General features: G+C 45.1%; 1 protein-coding gene across 1 annotated transcript in view; it reads left to right on the forward strand.

Moving 5' to 3' along the window:
• The window catches only part of CAST (calpastatin), a 97,546-nt gene that overhangs the window by 58,490 nt on the left and 15,912 nt on the right, over positions 1–23,144 (forward strand). Inside the window, exons 16-25 of the mRNA XM_065405995.1 lie at positions 1,089–1,172; positions 2,733–2,780; positions 4,074–4,178; positions 4,473–4,574; positions 6,051–6,152; positions 12,006–12,089; positions 12,808–12,855; positions 13,048–13,140; positions 13,752–13,853; positions 15,568–15,669. Coding sequence (XP_065262067.1) covers positions 1,089–1,172; positions 2,733–2,780; positions 4,074–4,178; positions 4,473–4,574; positions 6,051–6,152; positions 12,006–12,089; positions 12,808–12,855; positions 13,048–13,140; positions 13,752–13,853; positions 15,568–15,669 — 870 coding nt within the window. The remainder of the gene's footprint in view (positions 1–1,088; positions 1,173–2,732; positions 2,781–4,073; positions 4,179–4,472; positions 4,575–6,050; positions 6,153–12,005; positions 12,090–12,807; positions 12,856–13,047; positions 13,141–13,751; positions 13,854–15,567; positions 15,670–23,144) is intronic.

Below are 23,144 nucleotides of genomic sequence, written 5' to 3' on the forward strand. Positions count from 1 at the left end.
ACTATATCACTATAAGATATAGATCACTATAAGAACTTACTTAAGTGACAAAAAACAGACAAAGAGAGTAGAAATGGGATACAACCTACCAGAGAAGGGGACAGAGTAATGACTGGTGTGCTTCTTGTCGGTTACACTTAAATATATTTCTAACCATTGTCTTTTCTCTGACTATTTTTCCTTTTAACTCTAGTTGTTGGGTTTGGGGTCGGAGGGGGGAGTTACAATTAATAGCATTTTCTCTTGTAAATAGTTCCTGTCTGACTTTTTTTCTGTTATTTTTGTATTTAGCCTGAATCTCTTCAATGTCTCTTAACTTTAGTGCTCATTTGGTATTTAATCCTTGCATGTTTTGAGTTTTATTTTTACATCTAACACCACTCGCCTATTAGCTTTACATTATTTTATCCCTTCTCCATATTCAGTAATGGCACAAAGCAGGGGAGTGACAGGAAGGCAATGGAAAATTAGTTGCTGTTGAAGGTGTCTGGAGTGCTGGTGCTAGTTCTGAACTTGATAGAAGGCATGATGTGACGTCAGAAGAGCTGACAGTCAGGAGAGTCTAGAGTCATTGTGGGAGGGCCTCTAGAAGAGCTGAGTGCTTTGGAGCTCATGGAAGGACTCTGGAGGCATTAAGGGGTGCACTGCGGGGACTCCATGTCCCCAGGTGGTTGCTCAGTGGAGAAGGGGATACAATCCTACTCATCCTTTATCTCTTTCTGCTACTGATCTGGCCAGGGTGGTGGAGGCTGCCCGGAAAATTGGGAGCTTTGTACTGCGCCCCCTGAAGGCCTGTTGAGGCAGTGGCCAGTGACGTTTATGTTTCTGCTGTGTGTTTTTGGGTTGTGTTTGAAGTGTAACACATCATGGCCATGTTCTACACTAGTGTTAATTTCAAAACAATGGTGTTTTTTTAACCTAAATTTGGCATGAATAGACCATAGAGGCCATCAAAGCATAGACTGGCTTAATCTGACTTGAGTGCCATTTAGAAAATTTAGATTGGAATGATCCTCTTTATTGAAGAGGGACTGTTGGTGGTTTTTCCTGGAATTTCTGTTCATCTATATTTGTATCCTTTTCTTCAGGCAAAAGCTAAAGAGAAAAAAATAAACAAGGCTGGTGAACGTGATGATACAATCCCTCCAGAATACAGATTGAAACCAGCAATGGTAATTTTTCATCTCTACTTTCCTCATATAAATTATAGGTGTCTGACTAGCTCTGTGGTTGTGTCACAGGCAGGCAGTGAAGTTGGGGAAAGTAAAAAGTGGTGGAACTCTATTAATGACTAACTCTGAATGCACCCTGCCTGGATGGCTCCTGTATCCCTTTCCCCTTCCTTGAGGGTTCACTTAGAACTCTCCGCTGTCCCTCAGAGTAATGTGATGGATGTTGAGGAAAGGAACATGTAGACTTGCAAACAATATTGGCATTTATTTGGAATAGTTTCTCATGGAAAGTGCCAGAAGCACCATTTTACAACTGGACGTGTCACTTATATCTATAAATAAATATGTCTGTGGGGCTCATTCATGTAGTATGAAGTCCTGACAAACACAATAGAGAAGTATTATCCACATTTTACCAATGGGCACACACAGAGAAGGAGTCTTGTTCAAAATTATCAATATTGATGCAGTTAACAATGTATACATTTCAACTGTCATCATTAGGTTTCAGTAGTAGCACATTCCATTTTGAATGGAGCAGTTTTTACCTCTCGGAGACTTTCAGTGTGTCTAATTGCAGACCTGGGAAGCTAACCTAAATAAACTGACATTCAGACGATTTTCTTCAGAGCCATAAAGACTACAAAGTTAGGACCTAACTTACTATTGAGTTATCTCCCATTTTAAATTGATATTGAGTTAATCCAACATAAAACTGGAGTAATGCAGTGGTGACTGGCCTCAGGGCTAGATTCTCAGCAGTGTTCTGACTCCTTTTTGCCACTCAGGTATTGCAGCGGTATCTGACCAGCTGAGAATTCCCCTGATATGGGGGTTCTTTCAGATGATGCAGAGCCAGTATACCCGGGTTCCTATGTCATCCCTTCCCTGGCCTAGGTGTCTGTGTTTATGGGGCGTAATATGTCAGTGGTGTGGCCAAAATGAGATGTGTTCCTACTTTCCCCACTTGACATACAGTTCCTTGAAGACCATTGCCAGCTGTTGTTTGGTTAGGTCTGCTCTAACCTACAGTGGTCCTGTAGCCCGCACGTATGGGCCCTGAGACTCAGGAAGCCATAGCAGGCTCCCAGATGTTCTCCTCTCTGCTGCACTGAGTGAAAAGTTGGTGCAGCAGAGAATCTGGGACTAAATGTTTTCTGTAAATGAAAGCTTAAATGCTGTAGTAGGAATGGCCTGCCAGAATAGTATTGAAATATATTCTGGCTCACTTTGTGCCTAGTCACAGTTTCTATGGCCTTCCACTGTTGGCAGGCCCCATGGAAGTGGGTGAGGAGGCCTGCTGCTCCTATCCTGTACCATGAAGATAAAATGCTGTGTCCGTGGAATTCTGTATTGTTAGTGCATGTCATCAAATGTGATATGGCACAGATTTTGCTGAATGTGTATTTTCATTTGTTTTCTTTAATTCCTGGGTGTGTACGTGTTTAGATATCTTTCCCATTGCAAATAACTTAAACTTGCAATTGTTTGCTGGCATGGAAGCCATGTTTTGTAATAATAGAAAAAAACTAACAACAATATTTATGTTTTTCCCTGCAGGATAAAGATGGAAAACCATTATTGCCAAAACCTGAAGAAAAGCCTAAGGTTAGAAAAGTAACAGTATTATAGGATTGTCACTAGATATCCTGGTGGTTTCCTGTTGGTTTTGTTTTCCCTTTTTGTCCTGTATTCTCCTATGTTCCTAGTATAGCTACACAGTCTTGGTCCCTATTTATAGATGCACTTGTTTACACACTGTATAAGTGTAACTGATTTTTACTTTCTAGCCATCTGTCTCTGATATTGAAGTTGAATATTATTGTTCTGTAGGTAGATCTTGAGTAATACTGAAATGCTTCGCAGTTCTGGGCAACTACATCTGTATTCCCCTTTTACTGTGGTCCGCCAACAGCACCCACTCTAGGCTCCACTGAGGGGCCTCAGGTGTCACGTCTCTCTTGGGTGGAGACATACGTCTCTCTCCCTCCTGACCAGGCTGGGGTATTTCCAGGCTGCAGAGACCCCTGACTATACTGTGATATCCCCAGTTTAAGCAGACTTCTTTTGCCTTCTCTTCAAAGATGATACACAATGTAATAGCCGGAGGTATAAGTTACCACACAGCTCTTTCTGAGTAAGCACATTTATTCTTAAGATAAAAGAAATGCAGACAAAACATAAAAAAATATAAAAGAACCTACATGCATGCTAATAAATGCTGATACCATATTCCTCCCATTACCTATACGTGATCTGTACTTGAAACGTTGTAATAGTTTACTGTCATACTAAATGTTAGGCCTAATCTACACTTAAAACTTAAGTCAATGTAGGTACGGCATCAGGTGTGTGAAAAATTCACCCCCCTGAGCACCATAGCTATGCTGACCTAACTCCCAGTGTAGATGCAGCAAGGGTGACGGAAGAATGATTCTGTGGACCCCGCTACTATCCCTCAGGGAGTTACTGTTTCCACAGCAATGGAAAAATGCCTTCTCTCACCATAAGCTGCACCTATGCTACGGGGTTATGCTGGCATAGCTACATTGCTGTAGCTTTGTCAGTGTAGACCGCACAGAGTAGACATAGCCTAAGTCATTTATTCTATTGCTTTTAAAAGCTTAGAATCCTCTCATGAAATAAGTTATACTTTGCTTTTCGGTAACACTGTAAATTATTTTTAAAATGGAATGTTATTCCAGTAAAAATCATTTTTAATTACAAAACTGGACAAATTCTGGAAAGGATTTTCTCAAGAAATATTCATTAACTATGCATACGTAGTATATTTTAAAATTTAAAAGGTGCTGACCAAGCAAGTTAATCTAGAATTTTTGTAAAATAAAAACAATTGTATCAGTCACTTTGTACCGCATTTGTGTCCATTTTGTATTGCAGCCTGTAAGTGAATCTGATCTTATTGATGAATTTTCAAAAGACTTTGTCTGTCCTGCACCACCTGCAGCCCAATCTAAACCATCTAAACCCACCGACACATCTAAAGTAAGTAAGTCTTCTTTGATCTTAAGTAAAAAAATCTTCTTAATATTCAGTGTTCAATTTCACCGTCGCTGGACAATTTTAGGATAGAGGAACACTTTTAAAAAGTACATGGTTCTCTGGTTTCTGTATCCTATAATATTCTCTTCCCAGAAATATCTCCTCATTTTTATTTTCTCCATGAGCTGTTCTCTGCTGCATTCTGTTGAAAGGTTTATATCTCCATGTTCTTTTTCTGATTTTCATCGCTTTGTGCTTCAGTGCAGTAATAAAGTTCACTGCATTTGTTTCTTTCAGAAACCTGCAGTTACTGCACCTGCAAAGGCTCCTGCAGAGGAAGTTGTCTCCTCTTCTGCAGTTTCTACTGTGCAATCATCAGCTCCATCAACTACTACTTCAGTGAGTAACCTGTAGAGAATCGGAATTGGTGCTAAAGTAAAAGCACAAAGCTGTTTTGTGAAAAGTTAGAGAAGTATGGCTTTGTGGGATACTATTGCAGACTTCCCAGTCAGGCACTTCAGAATAATCTCTTCATGGCTTATCTGTATGATATAGATTGAATTTCCGAAGGGACACCTGTGATTTGAACTCTTGTGATGACCCCTGGCATTTTTTCTTGAAACAGACAATCGTTTCGCCATGCTTGAGAGTATGTGCTTCACATGCTTTCCTAAATTCTTTTTAAGATGATGCTGTTTATGAACTTTTTATTGCCAGTAAAGATAAATGTAATAAAACATTTTATGAAAAAAAAACAACTGCACTCCTATGTATTTGGGAAGACTATATTACTGGCAGACCTCCCTACCCCTGCGGTCATGGAGTATATAAATCAAAACTTGTGGAAGTATCTAGTTGTTAATCATGTCTACCTGGAGAACACTCTGCCAAAGTCCGAGACAATCTGTGCTTCAGTGACACACTTTAGGGGGAAAGGCAATTTATAATTAGAGCCATACCAAATTCACAGTCCATTTTGGTAAATTTCATGTTCATTGGATTTTTAAAATGTTAAATTTCATGGTTTCAGATACTTAAATTTGAAATTTCACGGTATTGTAACCGTAGGGGTCCCAACCCAAATTGGGGATGGGGGTCGCAAGACTACTGTAGGGGGTTGCAGTATTGACATCCTTACTTCAGCGGTGCTGCCTTTAGAGCTGGGCTCCCAGCCAGCAGCCATGGAGGTTCCTGCAATTGGGGGAGGTTCCCAGAGATGGGTCTGACCTGGCCCTCGGAGCAGCCCATGCAGAGGAAGAAGATGTTCCAGCTAGGTTGGGACTAGCAACTAGAGCCCAGCATATGGTAGCAGTCCCCAGCTGGGGTGCCTCAACCCGTCCCCAGCTCTGGAACCAGCGCTTGGGGGCTAAAGGGGCCTTGGGCTGTCTGTGTGTGGTGGGATTTGTGAGCACAGTGCCCCCCAACCATGGCGCCCTGGGCGGTCACCCACCCGTAAGGCCAGCCCAAATGTGACCTCCTCCCCCCATACTATGCCATCCTTGCTTTTGCGCTGCTGCTGGCGGTGGTGCTGCCATCAGAGCTGGGCACCTGGCCAGAAGCTGCTGCTCTCCGGCTGCCCAGCTCTGAAGAGCAGCAATCCCGTGACCCTCCTATAATAGCCAGATATCACAGGGAGACCAGATTTCACGGTCCATGATGCATTTTTCATGGCCATGAATTTGGTAGGGCCCTATTTATAATTTTTGAGTTTATTAGTATGGATAGTTGTATCTTCTCGAGTTTTCCATAGATGTTGGTTGCAACCAACAATTGTGTTTATAATCTGTGGTTAGAAATTCTGAATATGTTTCTTCAAAAACAGCTTAATGTCAATAAAACTGCAGTTGTGTCTAATAACATCTAATGCTTTTGTAGGCTGGACATGTGTCAGATGAGGCAGTGGAAGCCTTGTGTGGTAGTCTAGGAAAGAGAGAGCCTGACCCAGAAGAAAACAAATCTGCTGTGGATAAAGTGAAGGTATTAAAATAGCCAGGCCTTCAAAAACACTTTGTAAAAGTAGTTATCCTGAGTTATGTTGTATTAGCTTAGACCAGGGGTCGGGAACGTTCGGCACGCGGCTCGCCAGGGTAAGCACCCTAGCAGGCCGGGCCAGTTTATTTACCTGCTGACGCGGCAGGTTCGGCCGATCGCGGCCGCCACTGGCTGCGGTTCGCTGTCCCGGGCCAATGGGGGCGGCGGGAAGCCGCGGCCAGCACATCCCTCGCCCGCGTCGCTTCCCGCCGCCCCCATTGGCCCAGGACGGCGAACCGCGGCCAGTGGGGGCCGCGATCGGCCAAACATGCCGCGTCAGCAGGTAAATAAACTGGCCCAGCCCGCTAGGGTGCTTACCCTGGCGAGCCGCGTGCCGAACGTTGCCAACCCCTGGCTTAGACTAAACCATTTACAGTGGGCCATATTTTGCCATCTATTTTAAAGCAGAACTTCCCGTTTAAACCAATAGAGGGAATTCGGTTTAGAAACTTGTGAAGGGATCCTTGGGGTGCAACCTGGACTGTGGGACTGCTGAGCCTTCCAAACCCATCAGCCTGGGCTGTCTGTCACACTGTGATGCTGATGTCTAGCTACAAGTCTGTGACAGGCACTGCACTTACCCAGCCATCCACAGGCAGAGACGTGCCCAACTGTGTTACCTGAATGATCACCCAGCCACTCATGAACCATCAATAGAGAGGCTTCAGCCAATTCCCCCCAGTTCCCCAGCCTTGCACCCCAGAAATACACTGTCTTGCATTGCTCAAGGGTCCCTTGGACAGCGCAAACTCATGAATAAGTTCACCACATTTTCATAGGAAAGTGGACAAGCACCAGCCTTTGTAACCTGAGCTGAGATTCCCTAAGCACTTCAACTAAAACCACACTGTTTTAGGTAAAATATAAAATGGATTTATTAACAACAGAAAGATAGATACTAAGTGATTATAAGTAGCAGGCATAGAGATCAAAGTTGGTTACCTAAGAAATAAAACTAAATTTGCACTCTTAATTCTAATTTAAACACACTAAGCAAGATTTGAATCCATCTCCCATCCTAGATGACACAGGCAGTTTACAGTTCCTCAATACACAGACTGGTCCCAGGCTGAAAGAGGGTCCAATCTCCCTAGTTCAAAGTCAGTGTCTTCCAGATGATCTTTCAGGTGTTGAGATGTGGGGGGAAAGAGGCCAAGTGATGATGTCTTTACCTTAGATCTTAGTCCATTCTGTGCTTTGCTGCACATTGGGCTATCCGCATTTGCCATCCTTGCCTGTCAACTGCCCTTCTCTCCAAATCTTCCTATTCCATGTTGAGGTGCTTGATGTTGTTCAGAACTGTTCGTTTCCATGTTATTCGCGGTCTTCCTCTTTCTTTCTTCTTGCATTTTCTGGCTTCCATTCAAGGGCGGTATTTGGTAAGCGTTCTTTTTCCATTCTCAGCACATGTCCCAGCCATTGATGTCGTCTTTTGTAGATTATTTGTGAGAGGGTGCCTTGTCCAGTCATTTTTCTGACTTCTTCATTCATCTTCCTATCTCTATATGTTATTCCCAACATTCTTCTCAGACATTTGTGATGAAATGCATCCAGCTTTTGCATCTCTTTCTTGGTAAGTTGCCATGTCCCACTGCTGTATGTTGTAATGGCGATAACAATTGCTTTGTACACATTCAGTTTTGTCTTGAGGGAGATGTTTTTGAGTTGCCAGAGGTTTTTGAGTCTTCCAAATGCAGCATTTGCCCTCCCAATTCTTCTTCTTATTTCCTCGGAACTAGTACCATCTTGGTTGACGGTACTTCCAAGATACGTAAAATTGTCTGCCTTCTCCAGTTTCTCTTCTTCAATTTTGATTTCTATCCCTATATTCCCCATTAACATGATTTTACATTTCTTTGCATTGCGTATCAAACCCATCTTCTCCATTACTTCTTTTACTTGGTTTATGCATTTTTGTAGTCTGTTGGCATCTTCATTGATAAGAGCGATGTCGTCAGCAAAGTCTAGATCAAATAGCTTTGAATTGTTCCATTTTAGGCCATACGTATCACTATTGCATTGTTTTAATCCATAGTCGATGACTAGCATAAACAAAAAAGGAGACAGGACGCACCCCTGCCTTACACCTGTCTTGATGCTGAATGGCTTGCTCAATCCATTTTAATGCACCATTTTGAGTTGGCATAGAATGCCTTCATAATGTTAATTAATTTTGTTGGAATTCCATATTGTTCCACAATTTTCCCCATTTTTTCTCTGTTTACACTATTGAATACCTTTTGAAAGTCCACAAAATTGATGGCAAGACTGCCTTGGAATTCAATTGTGTTCTAAATAATCCATCTCAGGGTGAAAATAGTGTCTGTGCACGATCTCCCTTGTCTAAATCCAGATTGTTGTTCATGCAGGATGGTATCCATCTTTCCTTTCATTCTGTTCAGGAGGACTGCTGCTAATACTTTACCTTTGACAGCTAGAAGTGTTACTCCCCTCCAATTTGAACAATTGTTTAGATCACCTTTCTTTGGTAACTTGATTATGATACTGAGGGTCCGTTCTTCCGGCACTTTCTCCTCCATCTATATTTTGTTGCACAGTGAACAGATGACTGATTCCACGTCTTCGTCTCCATTTTTAAGCATCTCTGGATGAATGCCATCCAAACCCAGGTGCCTTGTTGTTTTTCAGCTTCTGCAATGCTTTTTTTACTACTTAGATTTTTACCTCAGATACATCTATATCTAGGTCTAATGGTTTATCATTGTTAAATTCCAGTCTTGTAATTGGTTCTGGTTGGTTTAGCACTTCTTTGAAGTGTTCCACGCATCTATTTTCTTGTTCCTCCTGTGTTTTCAAAATTTCTCCTTGTTTCCCTTTCACTGGGACACTTCTGAATTTTGATCCATATTGTGTTAACTGTTTCAGGATCATGTAGACTGTTCTTGTATCATTTCTTTCCCCTGCTTCTTCAGTTTCACTAGCCTTACTTTCTATCCAGTTTTGCTTATCTTTTTTGCATTGTTTCTTTACTGCTTTGTCAAGGTTCCTGTACAGTAACTCCCCACTTAACGTCCTCTCGCTTAACGTTGTTTCGATGTTACGTCCCTGCTCGATTACAGAACGTGCTCCATTTAAAGTTTTGCAGTGCTTCGCTTTAATGTCATTTGGCTGCCTGCTTTGTCCACAGCTGGCAGCCCCCTATCAGCTCTCCTATGCCCCCCCCCCCCGCCAGCGCCTCCGGCCCGCCAGCAGACCCCGCGGATCAGCGCCTTCCCCTTCCTCCTCTCACCTACTGTCTGTCACAATCAGCTGGCTTGCGGCGTTCAGGAGGGAGGGGGGAGGAGCAAGGGCTCGGTGCGCAGGCTCCCCCCCCTCCCCTGCCTCCCGAATGCCGCAAGCCAGCTGATTGCGATGGGCAGGAGGAAGGGGAGGGAGGGAGGGAGGAACGAGGATGCGGCGCGCAGAGTAAAGGGGGAGGAGGGGGTGAAGAAGAGGTGGATTAAGGGTGCGGGCTTGGGGGAAGGGGTGGCGTGAGCCCCCCCCCCGCCCCTGGTGCTTGCAGAGTAGGGGAAGCTGCCGTTGTTGCTGCGCAATGTGCTTCTCCTAGCCTACAGCACCTTCAGCCTCCTTGCCTGCCTCATTGTCTCCAGTGCCAGTGGACTGTGCCTGTGTGGGGTAAGGCGGGTCCATCTCCCAACTATAGTATTGTACTGTATGGCAAAAAAAAATTTCTCTGGAACCTAACCCCCCCATTTACATTCATTCTTATGGGGAAATTGGATTTGCTTAACATCGTTTCACTTAAAGTTGCATTTTTCAGGAGCATAACTACAACATTAAGTGAGGAGTTACTGTAGGTTTGCTTTGTTTCTTCAGTCCCATGTTGTAGTACTAGAGCCTTTTGTTTTCTTCTTTTGTCTATAATTTTCCATGTTTCTTCTGAGATCCACTGTTCTTTATTGCTTCCTCTCTTTCTACCAATTATCTTTTCAGCTGCTTCTAGCATAGCTGTTTTGAAAAGATCCCAGTATTTTTCCACTTCGTTTTTTTCAAGATCTTTAAGGGCCTCAAACTCTATCTTTTTTATCTCTATCTGGTACTCTTTTCGTATCCTGCAATCTTGTAGTTTCTGTGTATTGAATAATCTGAGTCTGTGTTCTTTCTTTTTAAGCGCTTTAAACTTCAATTTGATGTTTGCTTTCAGCAAATAGTGATCACTCCCTATATCTGCTCCTCTGAATACGCTTGTGTCTCACACTGATGTTCGCCACCTCTGACTAACACAGATATAGTTGATCTCATTTTGTGTACGGCCATTTGGTGAAATCCGTGTCTTTTTGTGTATGTTTTTATATCGGAAGAAAGAATTGCAGATGCTCAACTTGAATTTTTTGCCGAAAACAATAAGTCTTGTGCCATTGTCTGTCGTTGTTCCAGTTGTATGTGTGCTGATTTGTTTCCCAACCTCTTCTTTCATTTCCGATCTGGGAATTAAAATCTCCCATAACCATGACAAGATCGTGGTTTGGTATTTCTTTCATTATGATGATGTCACTACCCCTCTTTTATATCTTCTTCCAGCTGCTAGAAAGATCCTTGCTGTGATGTGGGTTAGTCCGTCCCCATGGCGTACTTGCCTTCTCTGAGGAGTCCCTGGGAGAGTGGATTCTTGTTGATTGGCCATCAACACCTATCTGACCTCCTTGGTTGCAACTGAAAGGCCTGCTATGGGCATTTCCCAACCTCAGAACATATTTCAGTAGCACATATAGCAATCCTTCATAACTTCACATACAATGATAGTACATATAATTCAATATGATATTAATATTCAACAGATCAAGACTTTTAAAATGATACCTCACAAGGCATACTTGTACAAAACATATCATAGTCATATCACAATATGAATATGCAGGTTCCAGGGTGCTACTTGGAGGTAGAGTTTCACAAAATTATTAGCATAAATTAGTGCAGAGTGATTTATAAGTGATTTTTTTCAAAATTCATTTTAGGCATACATACATACCTTAAGAATGAAATATTTGGTAACACAGTATCCTTTCTACATTCACGCAGCAACAAAAAAATCAATTAGTCCCTTAAAAGGAACCAAATTTTAGATTTTGTGCTGGTTTATTATTTAAGTAAATTTCCTCCTTCTTTTGAACATAAAGACAAAGCTACATTTGTTTGTAAAGGGGTTCTATGATTGAAACAACAGGGTTCAATATATTACTAGAAGGATCTTTCACTCTGTTGGACATCTTCACAATTTTTCTGTCAACCGTAAAAACCTGTAAAACCTTATGACCTCTGGGTCAGGTATAACTTAAAGCAGCCAAAGATAGCTGGTGGAGAATTACTCCGGCTCATGGGAACTCTCAGCCAGCAGAAAGCTGCTGTCTTCTGCCCCAGGTACCTTCCCTGCTTCCCTAGGCCTAATCCTGCCCCTGTGCAGCCTTACCTTGCAGCCCTGAATCGGAGCTGTCAGCGTGTTTCATACAGAGAACAGAATCAAGGCCCATGGGTGTTTTTATTGTTGGTTTATACTTACTCTCATATTTACTTTTATCAGTTTTATACCAAATATAATGCTATTAAAATGAAATGAATTACTCCTCATTTTATATTGAAATAAGTGAGTAGAGAATCAGACTTAAGACTCATCAGAAGAAAGCATGAGATTTTTGCCTGATAATTAAACTGCATTTGCAAGGGAACATCTGCCTACAATGATGCTGTACTGGAAGAGAGTCAAAAACTTGCTCACATGCAGTATGTAAGGCCTCATGACATTTCTGTTGAGAAATGTTCCACTTTTGTTTTCCCCCTTAGGAGAAAGCCAAACAAGAAGAACGAGAAAAACTGGGTGAAGATGAAGAAACTATCCCTCCTGAATACAGGTTAATAGAAGCAAAGGTAATTCCTTTTAATACATTCCTGTATTCTTTGCACCCCTTTCCTCGTTCTTGAATGTTGCTTCAGGCACTACAGTAATATATAATGATTGACTTCATTGTAATTTGTGGTTCATCAGCATATCTGAATACTAGGAAACTTTTATTTAGATATCTAAATACGGGTAAAGGTGGTTTAGGTTTATGCACTCAAATGTGAATAATTCTGGCTGAGAGGGGTGAATTGGATTATTTACTATTTGTGCTTCAAAAGAATAATTATTTAAGTTCCAATCAGTTACGTCGCTGTAACCCAGTGAATTTTTGCAAATGTCACCAAGGGCATAATCTGATGACAGTAGGGTTGCACAGGCATAACTGAGGCCTGCAAAACCCTTTGTTGCTGATGTGTTAGGAAATTACCCTCCTTGACCCTAAGTTCTGGAGTGATTATGGAGGGCTACAAGTTAGGCTTTCATTTGCAAACTGAGCATATTTGATATGGCAATGGAGAGACAGTAAGCATGGAAGCTCACAATGACATTTTTGGAGTCTCTCAGAGTAGAACTATATTCTAAATTCAGTCAAAAGCCTGACCAATTGCTGTTTTTTTTAAAAAAAAGGGGGGGGGCGGGAGAGGCAGTGTAATAACATTTTGTATATTTTTAACCACTGTTACCAAAAGACTTGTGTTTCGTGGTCATAGAGAACTACTTTGTTAAACAGTGTTTTCTCTGTAGGATAAAGATGGAAAACCACTCTTGCCAAAATCTAAAGAAAAACCCCAGGTCAGTGAGTAAATATTCAGAAAATCTTTCACTTTTCCATTTGTTATTCATTAAACAGAGAAGGAAAAGATTTCCTATTCTCTAAGCTTTTAGCTGTATTCTGACTCTCTGCTCTCATTATACCTGAATAATTTAATCAACAGAATTCAAACAAAGGATAAAAAAGCTGGTGTCATTTCTTTTAAATTGTAGCCCATGAATGAAAGCGATCTCTTGGATGCTTTGTCAGAGGGATTTGCCAGTTCCCCAGCAACATTACCATCTGCACCACTAGCTACACCTAACGTAAGATCTCTGAATTTACTTGATCTGTATTATTCTGTTTTATATTCAAGTTGTTTAAATAACTTGTATTTTCCATGATTTTTATAGTAAACGTAGAAGGAAAAAAACCAGGCCCAGGCTTTCTTAAATGATGAGAAAAATTGGGTGTGTTTTATTGTTGTGTCTAATTTAACAGATGATTGTGTTGGTAACACACAATCATTGGGACTTTTCAAAGCAATCTAGGGGATTTAGACATGTGGGGTGAAGTCCTAGACCCATTGTAATCACTATGATTGTTCCCATTGACTTCAGTGAAGTCCGGATTTCACCCACTAATTTTAATGGAGAGTATGTGTTTAACTCTATTAGGCTGAGTTGGACAAGTTACTTCTGAGGTATGGAATGTAGAAAACATAAGTTTAAATGACTTCTTGAGAACTGTTATGCCCTTTAATGGGGATGGGGAGGGGAGTAAATTAGGCTGAAATAGATACAGTATGTTAGAAGAATCAAGTCTCAGATGAGCACTGTACGGATGAAAATAAAAAAGTTGTGCGTCCCAGAAACTTGGGATTTCCTATGTATGTTGATAGTATTATATACACTGGTAACAACATTTTTTATTTTAGAAATCCACAGCTGTTAAATCTTCTCCAGCTGCCTCTGAAGAAGTTGTCTCTTCCGCTACAGCTTCTGCAGTGCACTCAGCAGCTCCTCCAGCTGCTACCCCAGTAAGCAGCATTCACTGTTGTTGATGGTGATGGTCCTACTAAAACCTGTTAGAGGAAGGAAACAGGAGATCTTTTTAGAGTAGTTCTTAATGGTGGAGCCTGTTGTAAAATTGAATCCTTTACTATTGAAACTGGCTATTAAGAAGATAGATTTTTCTCCGGAAAAGAATTCTAGGCTTCTGCATTTTGTGTACAGTTTTGCACTATGGCCCAAATTTTGGCTTATGTTACATATATGCACATTCCAGAAACGCCCTGGCTAGCACCAGGAATGAAGGCTGTAGGGTTGTCCATCCCTTTTCTGGTTCCTTCAGAAACATGGAAGGCATAACTAGATGTGACCTAGGAGTCATGGGCTGTGATTGTGTATGTAGACTTGTTAATGCAAGACTCCGCAATAGTCTGTATGAATAGCCCCCTTTCAGCTCTGAGTTCGAATAGATTTTATAATTGATCTGTGAGAGGGACTGGTCTTGGCCAGAATAGGAGCATACATTCACCTTATTTTTTTGCAGTGTGTATGTGCACAATTTTGAGGCTTGTTATGCTTTTTTTCCCTCTTATGTCTGCCAGAATTTAACCCTATGTTTGGTCAGCTAAATAAAAATACAAGCTAGATCCCTATGGTGTACCCTTGCAGGACCATGTGGTTCTGTGATTTTTGTGAGGCCTCTGCAGGCAGGGTTGAGGCAGAAAATGCAAGTAAAAGTAGAATACTATAGTGTCATGGTGACAAATCACTTCTACAGGAACAGCAGGAAAAGTAAGGGTTAATGGGGAAGAGTGCTGCTTCCCCTCCTGCTAAAAGCAGAGGAGGGCTCTCCTTGGCTAGGGTAAGCAGTGCTCTTACATATCCCCAACTCCTTCCTTGGCTGGTGCAGCGAAAGCTCCCACTTCTGTTTGTCTATTTTAACCACTATATTGGAGAAACTCCTGTGGCTCACATTTTGTTAAGAAAAGAAACTTAACTGGAGAAGCTAACGTTTTCAGTAGGTAAAACCTACGTGTATAAGCAAAGGATAGCACTTTCTGGAAGGAAAAAACCTTTCAAATGTTAATGGAAACATTAAACAGACAGGGAATTTTAACTTATGCAGCTGGCACTTGCTTAGCAACTACCTATACACTGCAGTAAAAAACCTGCTGCACCGAGTCTCAGGCTCAGGCTGTGGGGCTAAAATTGTAGTGCAGTGTAGATATTCAGGTCGCAAGGAGGGGGGAGGGAGGGTCTCAGAGCTCAGGCTGGAGCCCCTCAGAGCTCAGGCTGGAGCCCAACCTCAAACGTTTACACTGCATTTTTCAGCCCAAGCCCAAGTCAGCCGACCCAGGCCAGCCACATTTGTGCTGCAGGTCTTTTATTACTGTGTAGTCGTACCATTGGCAGAATGAGGTAGCATGTGTTTGTTAAGATGATCCATTTTAAAACTGTTTCTAGTGTAGATGTTTTCCTAAATTAGAATTGGTTTGCTTGTAGCAGAAGAATGCCAAATAAATCTCTACTCCACTTGCCTACTCCAAGTGATCTTTTTCCTTTATTCTGAACATCCAATAATTTTCTAACTGTTGTCACTACATTGCAATTAATTTTATTATGGTATTTCAAAGGCAGAGTAGACTTTGTGTTGGATGAAGTTAGTTAGTGTTTATTATACCTTGTTTTAAATGAAGATTTTTTGTGACATATGTTTTCTTGAATATATTTACATTTTGCTAGGGTGGGAAAGAGCAAGACAATGCCCTAGACCTCCTGGCTGGTTCACTGGGACAAAGAGAACCTGATCCTGATGAAAACAAACCAGTTGTGGATAAAGTAAAGGTATTGAAATATTCTCAACTTGTACCACCAAAAAGAAATGGAACATCTGACTTGTCTATTTTTAATTTATTTATTTTACATAGAAGAGAACATGGTACATCGTTTTCAAGCACAAGAATAATTTTAGTGAAGATAAAGCATGCATGTATGCTATTCTTAATTTATGCATGTTTTATTCAAGAAGTTACATGCTTAATTAACCAATTCATTTCATATTGTAAATCTAAAAGATTTAAACACCAGGGTAGTCATGTTCAGATTCTTTTTTAAGTTTTGTGACGAATCCATAATTGCTTGATGCCATCCCAGACAATTGAAAACAATTAGGAGCTGAAGTATTTTGTAGAAGAAAATCAAAAGTATTTAATCCAGGACCTGTGCAATTATTTCTGTGATTAAATTTCAGATTCTTCTCTAATCTTCATTTCTAAAGTGACTTTGATCGCCTGTTGTTAAATTGAGTTTTATCACATAGCAGTAAACTAATAGACTGTTAATGATATTCTTGAAATGAAAAATTCATGTTCTACTGGGGTTTCTTTTCAGAGGTGTGTGCTCAAGCCTACCCCCACGTACACTTGTCGAGACTTTACATTGTACCAACTATTTAGGTATAGAGTGTTATATTCTTCAATGCTTTTCCTGCCATTTCTTTGGTTGGCTAAAGGTTATTAGTAGAAAATAATGCAAAACTCTGCTCCCAACTGCAGGGATTAAAGGCCCAATCCTGAACCACTGAAGTCAATGAGAGATTTGCCATTGTCTTCACTGGGGAAGGAGTAGGCCCATGGCACAGTTTTTTATTTTGTGTGTACAAAGTTTATAATCTTTAGCGGCCTAAGAAGTTGCCAAACTGGCTTTGTCCATATGTTTGCACACTCTACAGCAGGGGGGTGCAGAGGAACACTCAGGTGGGTGAGTGGTGACACCAGATGGCTCGGGCTTCAGCTCAGCGGGGTTCGGGGAGGGAGTGCCACTTCCACCCCCTAACTCACCTCTTTTTGTCTGGGTTGGGGTGGCGCAGCTCAAAGTGGGGGCTCAGCTCAAAAAGTTTGAAAACTGCTGCTCTGCAGTTATCAGCCCACACAGCCAGATTTTTCAGGATGTTGCAGTTCCTGATATTTTTGGCCAAATAGGTTGTATGACAATCAGTTCCTCTCTGGTATCTTCAGTTCTGTTCTCTACCTCCTGTAGCCTTTAATTCCGAATGTTAACATTTTGAAGGAGCCCTGGTTTAAAGCCTTAGCTTTTCCTCTTAGCAGCTCAAAACAATGAGTGTTTTTGACACATTAGATAAGCCCAAATTATACACTCACTGGAATGCCATTGACACCAGTAAGATTGTACAGGTTAAAAATAAGTGCAGAATTTGGTCCCTAATTTTTAAATCGTTTTTTAAAGAAAGTACTGTATGCAGTGATATTAAATATCCTGCAATAAATTGCCCCAAAGGGTGTCCAACAAATTAAGAATTGATGTAATAGATTAATTATATTGTTAATGTTGGTAAGTGACAGCATGAGCCCTGGGCTGGAGAGAGTTTGCATGTGTTAATCATCAAGCCCAAAACTTGGTATCTCTGCATCACAGTACAGTACACGTATGTTAACTGATATACCTTTTTTTTTAACACAGAAAATGTTTATAACAAATTAGGATGCTTTGTTTTCCAGTAAAAAAGAGAATTCTCTAAATTCTTCTTCGAGTGCTTGCTCATGTCCATTCAACTTAGGTGTGTGTGCTCGCCACGTGCACCGGTGCCGGAAGCTTTTTCTCTCAGCAGTATCCGTAGGGGATCAGCTCTGGCGCCCCCTGGAGTGGCACGCAGATGCCGCAGTATATAGGGCACCGCCAATTTCCCCCACCCTCAGTTCCTTCTTGCTGCCAGTGACAGTGCTGGAACTGTTGCTGCTTCAGCTAGTGCTGTTGCTGCTCATTTGTACGAACTAGTTCTCTTGTATTATAATGTATATAGTTTTCTGTTAATGTTTATAAATCCCTTAGCTATAGTTAGAGACTTCATAGGTCCCGAACGGGACTTTGCTTCGGGAAGGGGCATGCCCCGGTCCCCAGGCTTTAAGCCCTGTGGTTGCTGCAAGAGGCCCATGCCCATTAGTGATCCACACAGCAGTTGTCTGCGTTGCATGGGTGAAGGGCACTTCTCTTAGTGAGAAGTGCAAAATTTGCAAGTCCTTCAAGCCAAGGATTAAGAAGGAGTGTGATATTCATTTAAGAGCGCTCCTTATGGAGTCGGCCCTCACCCCAGTCCTAGAGCAACACTCTAACTCAGCGCTGAGTACTGTGACCTCAGTACGCAGCGCCCCACTGGGACAATCCACTGGCTGGCACTGGTCCCCATCCGTGGCTCCGACCAAGAAGCCCAAAAGGCAGGGCGAGGCCGGTCTCCAACCTCCCACAAGGGAAAGGATAAGACTGGGTGTGGGCAAGGTCCCTCTTCACCCATGTCCCTCCATCCACGTCAGGATCTCGGGCCCATGCTCCAGTGGAGTGATGTAGCCCAACCCGCTCCTCGCCAGCCACCCCGGATAGCGGAGGGGCCTCCATCAGCTCTGGGTGCCGTCCACGCCAGAGGCCCTGCAGGCCGCGCAGGGGATCATGTCCCCCCCGCTGCCGCCTACACCGGCTCCTGCAGTTCCCCGGTCACGGGATAAACCCGCGTTCGGACTGCTTCGGTTCCCACCTCATCGGCACCGTTCCCCGTTGCAGGGGACGTCCCGCCAGCACTCGCCCTCCCATAGCCGCCACACATCTGACGTGATAGGCAGATGCAACGCAGCCCCATTCGGTCCCCGGACCTCGGGCATGGGCAGAGAGGCTCGAGGCGCAGCTCGACGGCCACTGGGCACAGACCTTTGGAGGCATGCACCCCCTGCAGGAGTACCGGTCCTGGCACCTGGTATCTCCAAGACCGTGGTACCACTCCAGGGACCCGTCGAGGGATCGATGATACCATTCCTCGGATCATCGCCAATCCCCTAGGAGGGCATCACCGCGTGCGGGCACTTCCCGGCACCAGGCCCATTCTGACTCCCGGTCCCAGTCCTCATCCTGGTACCACTCATCAAGCGCGAGACATAGATCGCCAGCTCCAAGCTGTCGTGGATCTGTTGAATGCCACGGGTCCTTAAGACCCCATTCTAGATTGGACTCCAGTCGGAGTGACCGGCACCGGTCGGGACAGAGCCACCATTTCACACCATCCCGGTCACCGAGGAGCAACCGCTCAGGATCCAGCTCTGGTTCGGAGCGAGGTTCCCTGACAGCGGGACAAGCTCCGATACCAGCTATCCTGTCGGAACCGAAACTGGCCCCATGGCTTCAGGCACAGTGGCCAGTGCCGTGGTACCCATGGATCCCGTGGGGTTTCACCCAGCCCTCCCAGGCTTCCTGGAGAGTCGGGGAGACCACCTGCCTCTCTCTCTCTTACCCTCCTCTGGTGCGCTGAGCCTCGGGCGCAAGGACCCCACAGGTCAAAGAGGGAACGGGAACAAGCTACTGGACCACCAATGGTTGTGGAGGACGCTACAGCACCAGCATCTTCATCGTCGTCGCCAGACGAGTCATTAATGGGGTCCCCTCCCCCGGTTCCTCTGGAGGATGCTAAAGCACACCAGGAACTACTGAAGAGGGTCGCTGCCAACCTTGATCTTTAGGCGAAGGAGCTAGAGGAGCCTTCGGACTCTCTTCAATGTCCTCTGCTCCACAGCACCGGCCAGGGTGGTGCTGCCCCTTCATGATGGGGTCTCTAAGATCACTAATGCCCTGTGGCAAACTCCCTCCTCCCTGCCACCCATCTCCAAGAGGGCTGAGCGCAAGTACTTCGTGCCATCCAAAGGCCATGACTACTTGTACACCCACCCTGCTCCCAACTCGCTAGTGGTAAAAGCGGTTAACCACAGGGAGTGACAAAGTCAACCTGGGGCTATCCCTAAGAACAATTACTCCAAAAGACTAGACTTGTTTGGGCGTAAGGTTTATTCGTCCTCTAGTCTCCAGTTGAGGGTGGCCAACCATCAGGCCCTCCTGGGACGCTATGATTTTAACATGTGGCAAGCCATGGCCAAGTTTGAGGGCTGTCTTCCTGAGGCTTCTAAGAAGGAGTTCCGGGCTATTATGGAGGAGGGCACATCTGTGGCCAGGGCGACGCTTCAGGCGGCATCGGATGTGGTGGACACTGCCTCCCGAACCATAGCCTCAGCCATCGCCACGCGCCAGACATCCTGGTTGCTCCTCTTTGCCTTGTCCACGGAGGCTCAGCAGTCAATGCTAGACCTTCCCTTTGATGTGCAAGCCCTATTTGCGGAACAGACGGACAATAAGCTTTATGGCCTAAAGGACTCCCGCACGACCCTTAAAACGCTGGGCCTGTATGTTCCTGGCCCTGCCCGCAAGCGGTTTAAGCCGCAGCAGGCTCAGGGGAGCCACCCTCGCCAGGAGCCTCCCCATAAGAAATCCAGAGGCTACAAGCGGCATCCTAGCCAACAGCCTTCTCAAGCCTCTCAGTTGAGCTCGACCCACAATAAGCAGACAGGCAAGCGCTCGTTTTGAGGGTAAGCCCGAGGGTGACCTACTGGACTGTTTCCAGGATCCTTCCTCCCCTATTTTTGCCAACCGCCTTTCTCCTTTCCTCCCTGCATGGGCATCTAGAACATCAGACCTATGGGTCCTCAATACGGTGGCCCGGGGTTACACCCTTCAGTTACACCCTCCTTACCACCCAAACTCCCCGTCCCTCTTCAGGGATCCCTCTCACGAGAGTCTCCTCGCGCAGGCGGTAGAGGGGTTACTGCAGCTAGGTGCGGTGGAGGTTGTTCCTTCAGAGCACAGGAACAAGGGGTTCTATTCCTGCTACTTTTTAATCCCAAAGGCCAAGGGAGGTTTGTGACCTATCCTGGACCTGCGAGACTTGAACCGCTTCCTAGCGAAGCTGAAGTTCTGCATGGTCTACCTGGCCTCCATCATTCCCTCCCTGGATCTGGGAGACTTGTATGCCGCCCTCTATCTGAAAGTTGTGTACTTTCACATCGCCATCTTCTAGGGACACAGACGCTTACTCCAGTTTATGGTAGGTCCCAACCACTATCAGTTTGCGGTCCTCCCGTTTGGCCTAGTGACTGCACCGCAGGTATTTACCAAGTGCATGTCAGTGGTGGCTGCCTACCTCAGACATTGGGGTATCCAGATCTACCCGTACCTCGACGTCTGGCTAGTCAAGGGCAGCTCCAGGTCCAAAGGCATGTCACGATGCTGTTAGTCATCTGCTGTCGCCTTGGCCTGTTGGTGAACAACAAAAAATCCATGTTAGTTCTGGTAGAGAGGATAGAGTTCATTGGAGCGGTGCTCGACTCGACCTGCACCAGGGCGTTCCTGCCGCTGGAGAGATTCAGGGCACTGACGGACCTCATCGCGCAAGTCTCCACGTTTCCCCGACCCATGGCCAGGGTTTCCCTGCACCTACTAGGTCACATGGCAACATGTACATATGTGGTGCACCACGCCAGGCTCCGGATGCGACCCCTGCAGCTATGGCTGGTGACGGTCTACCCCCAGTCCAGGGACCACCTGGAAAAGGTTGTTACCATCCCAGCGAAAATACAGTACTTACCTCGCTGCAATGGTGGACCGACCCCGGGAAAGTCCTGGAAGAAGTTCCCTTCATCAGCACTCCTCACTCAGTCGAGTTGGTTTCGGACGCCTCGGACCTCGGCTGGGGGGGCGCACCTCGGCGCCCTCCAGATCCAAGATACGTGGTCCCCAGAGGAGTTGACACTAAAGATAAACGTCAAAGAGCTCAGGGCGGTGCGCAGAGCATGCACAGTCTTCCTCCCTTACCTGTTGGGCAGAGTGGTCAGAGTCCTGACAGACAACACAGCCTCAATGTTCTACATCAGCAGACAAGCGGGAGCGCGATCCTCAGCCCTTTGCCAAGAGGCACTCCATCTCTGAGACTTCTGCCTCGACCACGGAATCCATCTAGAAGCGTCGCCTTCTGGGTTCCAAGAACATCCTAATGAGGTGATCTGCTAGCAACTTCTCCTCTTACCACAAGTGGATGTTCCACCCGGAGGTAGCCGGCACGATCTTCCAGAGGTGGGGAACTCCCCCAGTGAATTTGTTCGCCACCAGGCAGAACAGAAGGTGCCACAGGTTTTGCTCCAGATGGGGTCTGGGCAAGGGCTTCCTCTTAGATGCCTTCCTCCTGCCATGGGCAGGAAACCTGATGTATGTGTTCCCTCCGATTCCGCTCATCAGCAAGGTCCTAGCAAAAGTCAAGATCGCCCCAGCGTGGCCTCGCCAGCACTGGTTCGGGACACTATCAAACTTTTCAGCGATCCTTCCCTGGCCTCTGCTGAATCAACCAGATCTGCTGTCACAAGATCACGGTCGACTCTTGCACCCCAACCTCGCGTCCCTCCACCTCATGGTGTGGCTGAACACTGAGGAATGGGCCTGTTCGGAAGGGGTCCAGAAGGTCCTCCTCGAGAGTAGAAAGCCCTCAACTAGGCAGACCTACCTGGCAAAGTGGATGAGGTTCTCCCACTGGGTGGCCAAACGGGGCAGCTCCCCTATGCATTCTTCAGTGCAGTCGATCTTAGACTACCTGCTTCATTTAAGAAGCCAGGGCCTAGCGCACTCTTCTATCAGGATGCATCTGGTGGCCATTTCAGCCTTTCATCTGCCAATCCAGGGACAGACTGTGTTCTCCCATGACAGGATGGTCAGGTTCCTTAGAGGCCTTGAGAGGCTTTTTCCTCAAGTCTGGTCCCTGGCCCCTCAGTGGGATCGCAACTTGGTTCTGTCCAGGCTCATGGGCCTGCCCTTTGAGCCTTTGGCTTTGGGCTCCCTGTCTTACCTATCGAGGAAGGTAGCTTTCCTGGTGGCGGTGATGTCGGCGAGGCGAGTCTCCGAGCTGTGAGCCCTGACCTCAGAACTGCCGTACACGGTCTTCTATAAGGACACGGTCCAGCTCCGGCCCCACCCGGCTTTCCTTCCCCAGGTGGTATCCGCTTTCCATATGAGCCAGGACATCTTTCTTCCAGTCTTCTTCCCTAAGCCCCAGGAGACTAGTGAAGAGAGGCACCTTCACACTTTCGATGTAAGAAGGGCTCTGGCTTTCTACCTAAATCGGACAAAACCTTTCTGTAAGTCGACTCAGCTTTTCTACAGCTGATAGGATGAAGGGCCTCCCAGTGTCCTTGCAGAGGATTTCTAACTGGATCACTTCTTGCATTCGGACCTACTACGAGTTAGTGGGAGTCCTTCCACCGCTGATCGTCGGAGCCCACTCAACCAGTGCACGGGCATCATTGGCGGCCTTCCTGGCACACTTCCCGATCCAGGACATCTGTCGAGCCGTGACATGGTCCTCGGTGCACACGTTCACAGCCCACTACACCATCACCCAGCAGGCCAGGGACAATGCTGGGTTCGGCGGAGCTGTGTTGCAATCTACA

The sequence above is a fragment of the Emys orbicularis genome, chromosome 6 (genome assembly GCF_028017835.1).
Source record: "Emys orbicularis isolate rEmyOrb1 chromosome 6, rEmyOrb1.hap1, whole genome shotgun sequence".
NCBI lineage: Eukaryota > Metazoa > Chordata > Testudines > Emydidae > Emys > Emys orbicularis.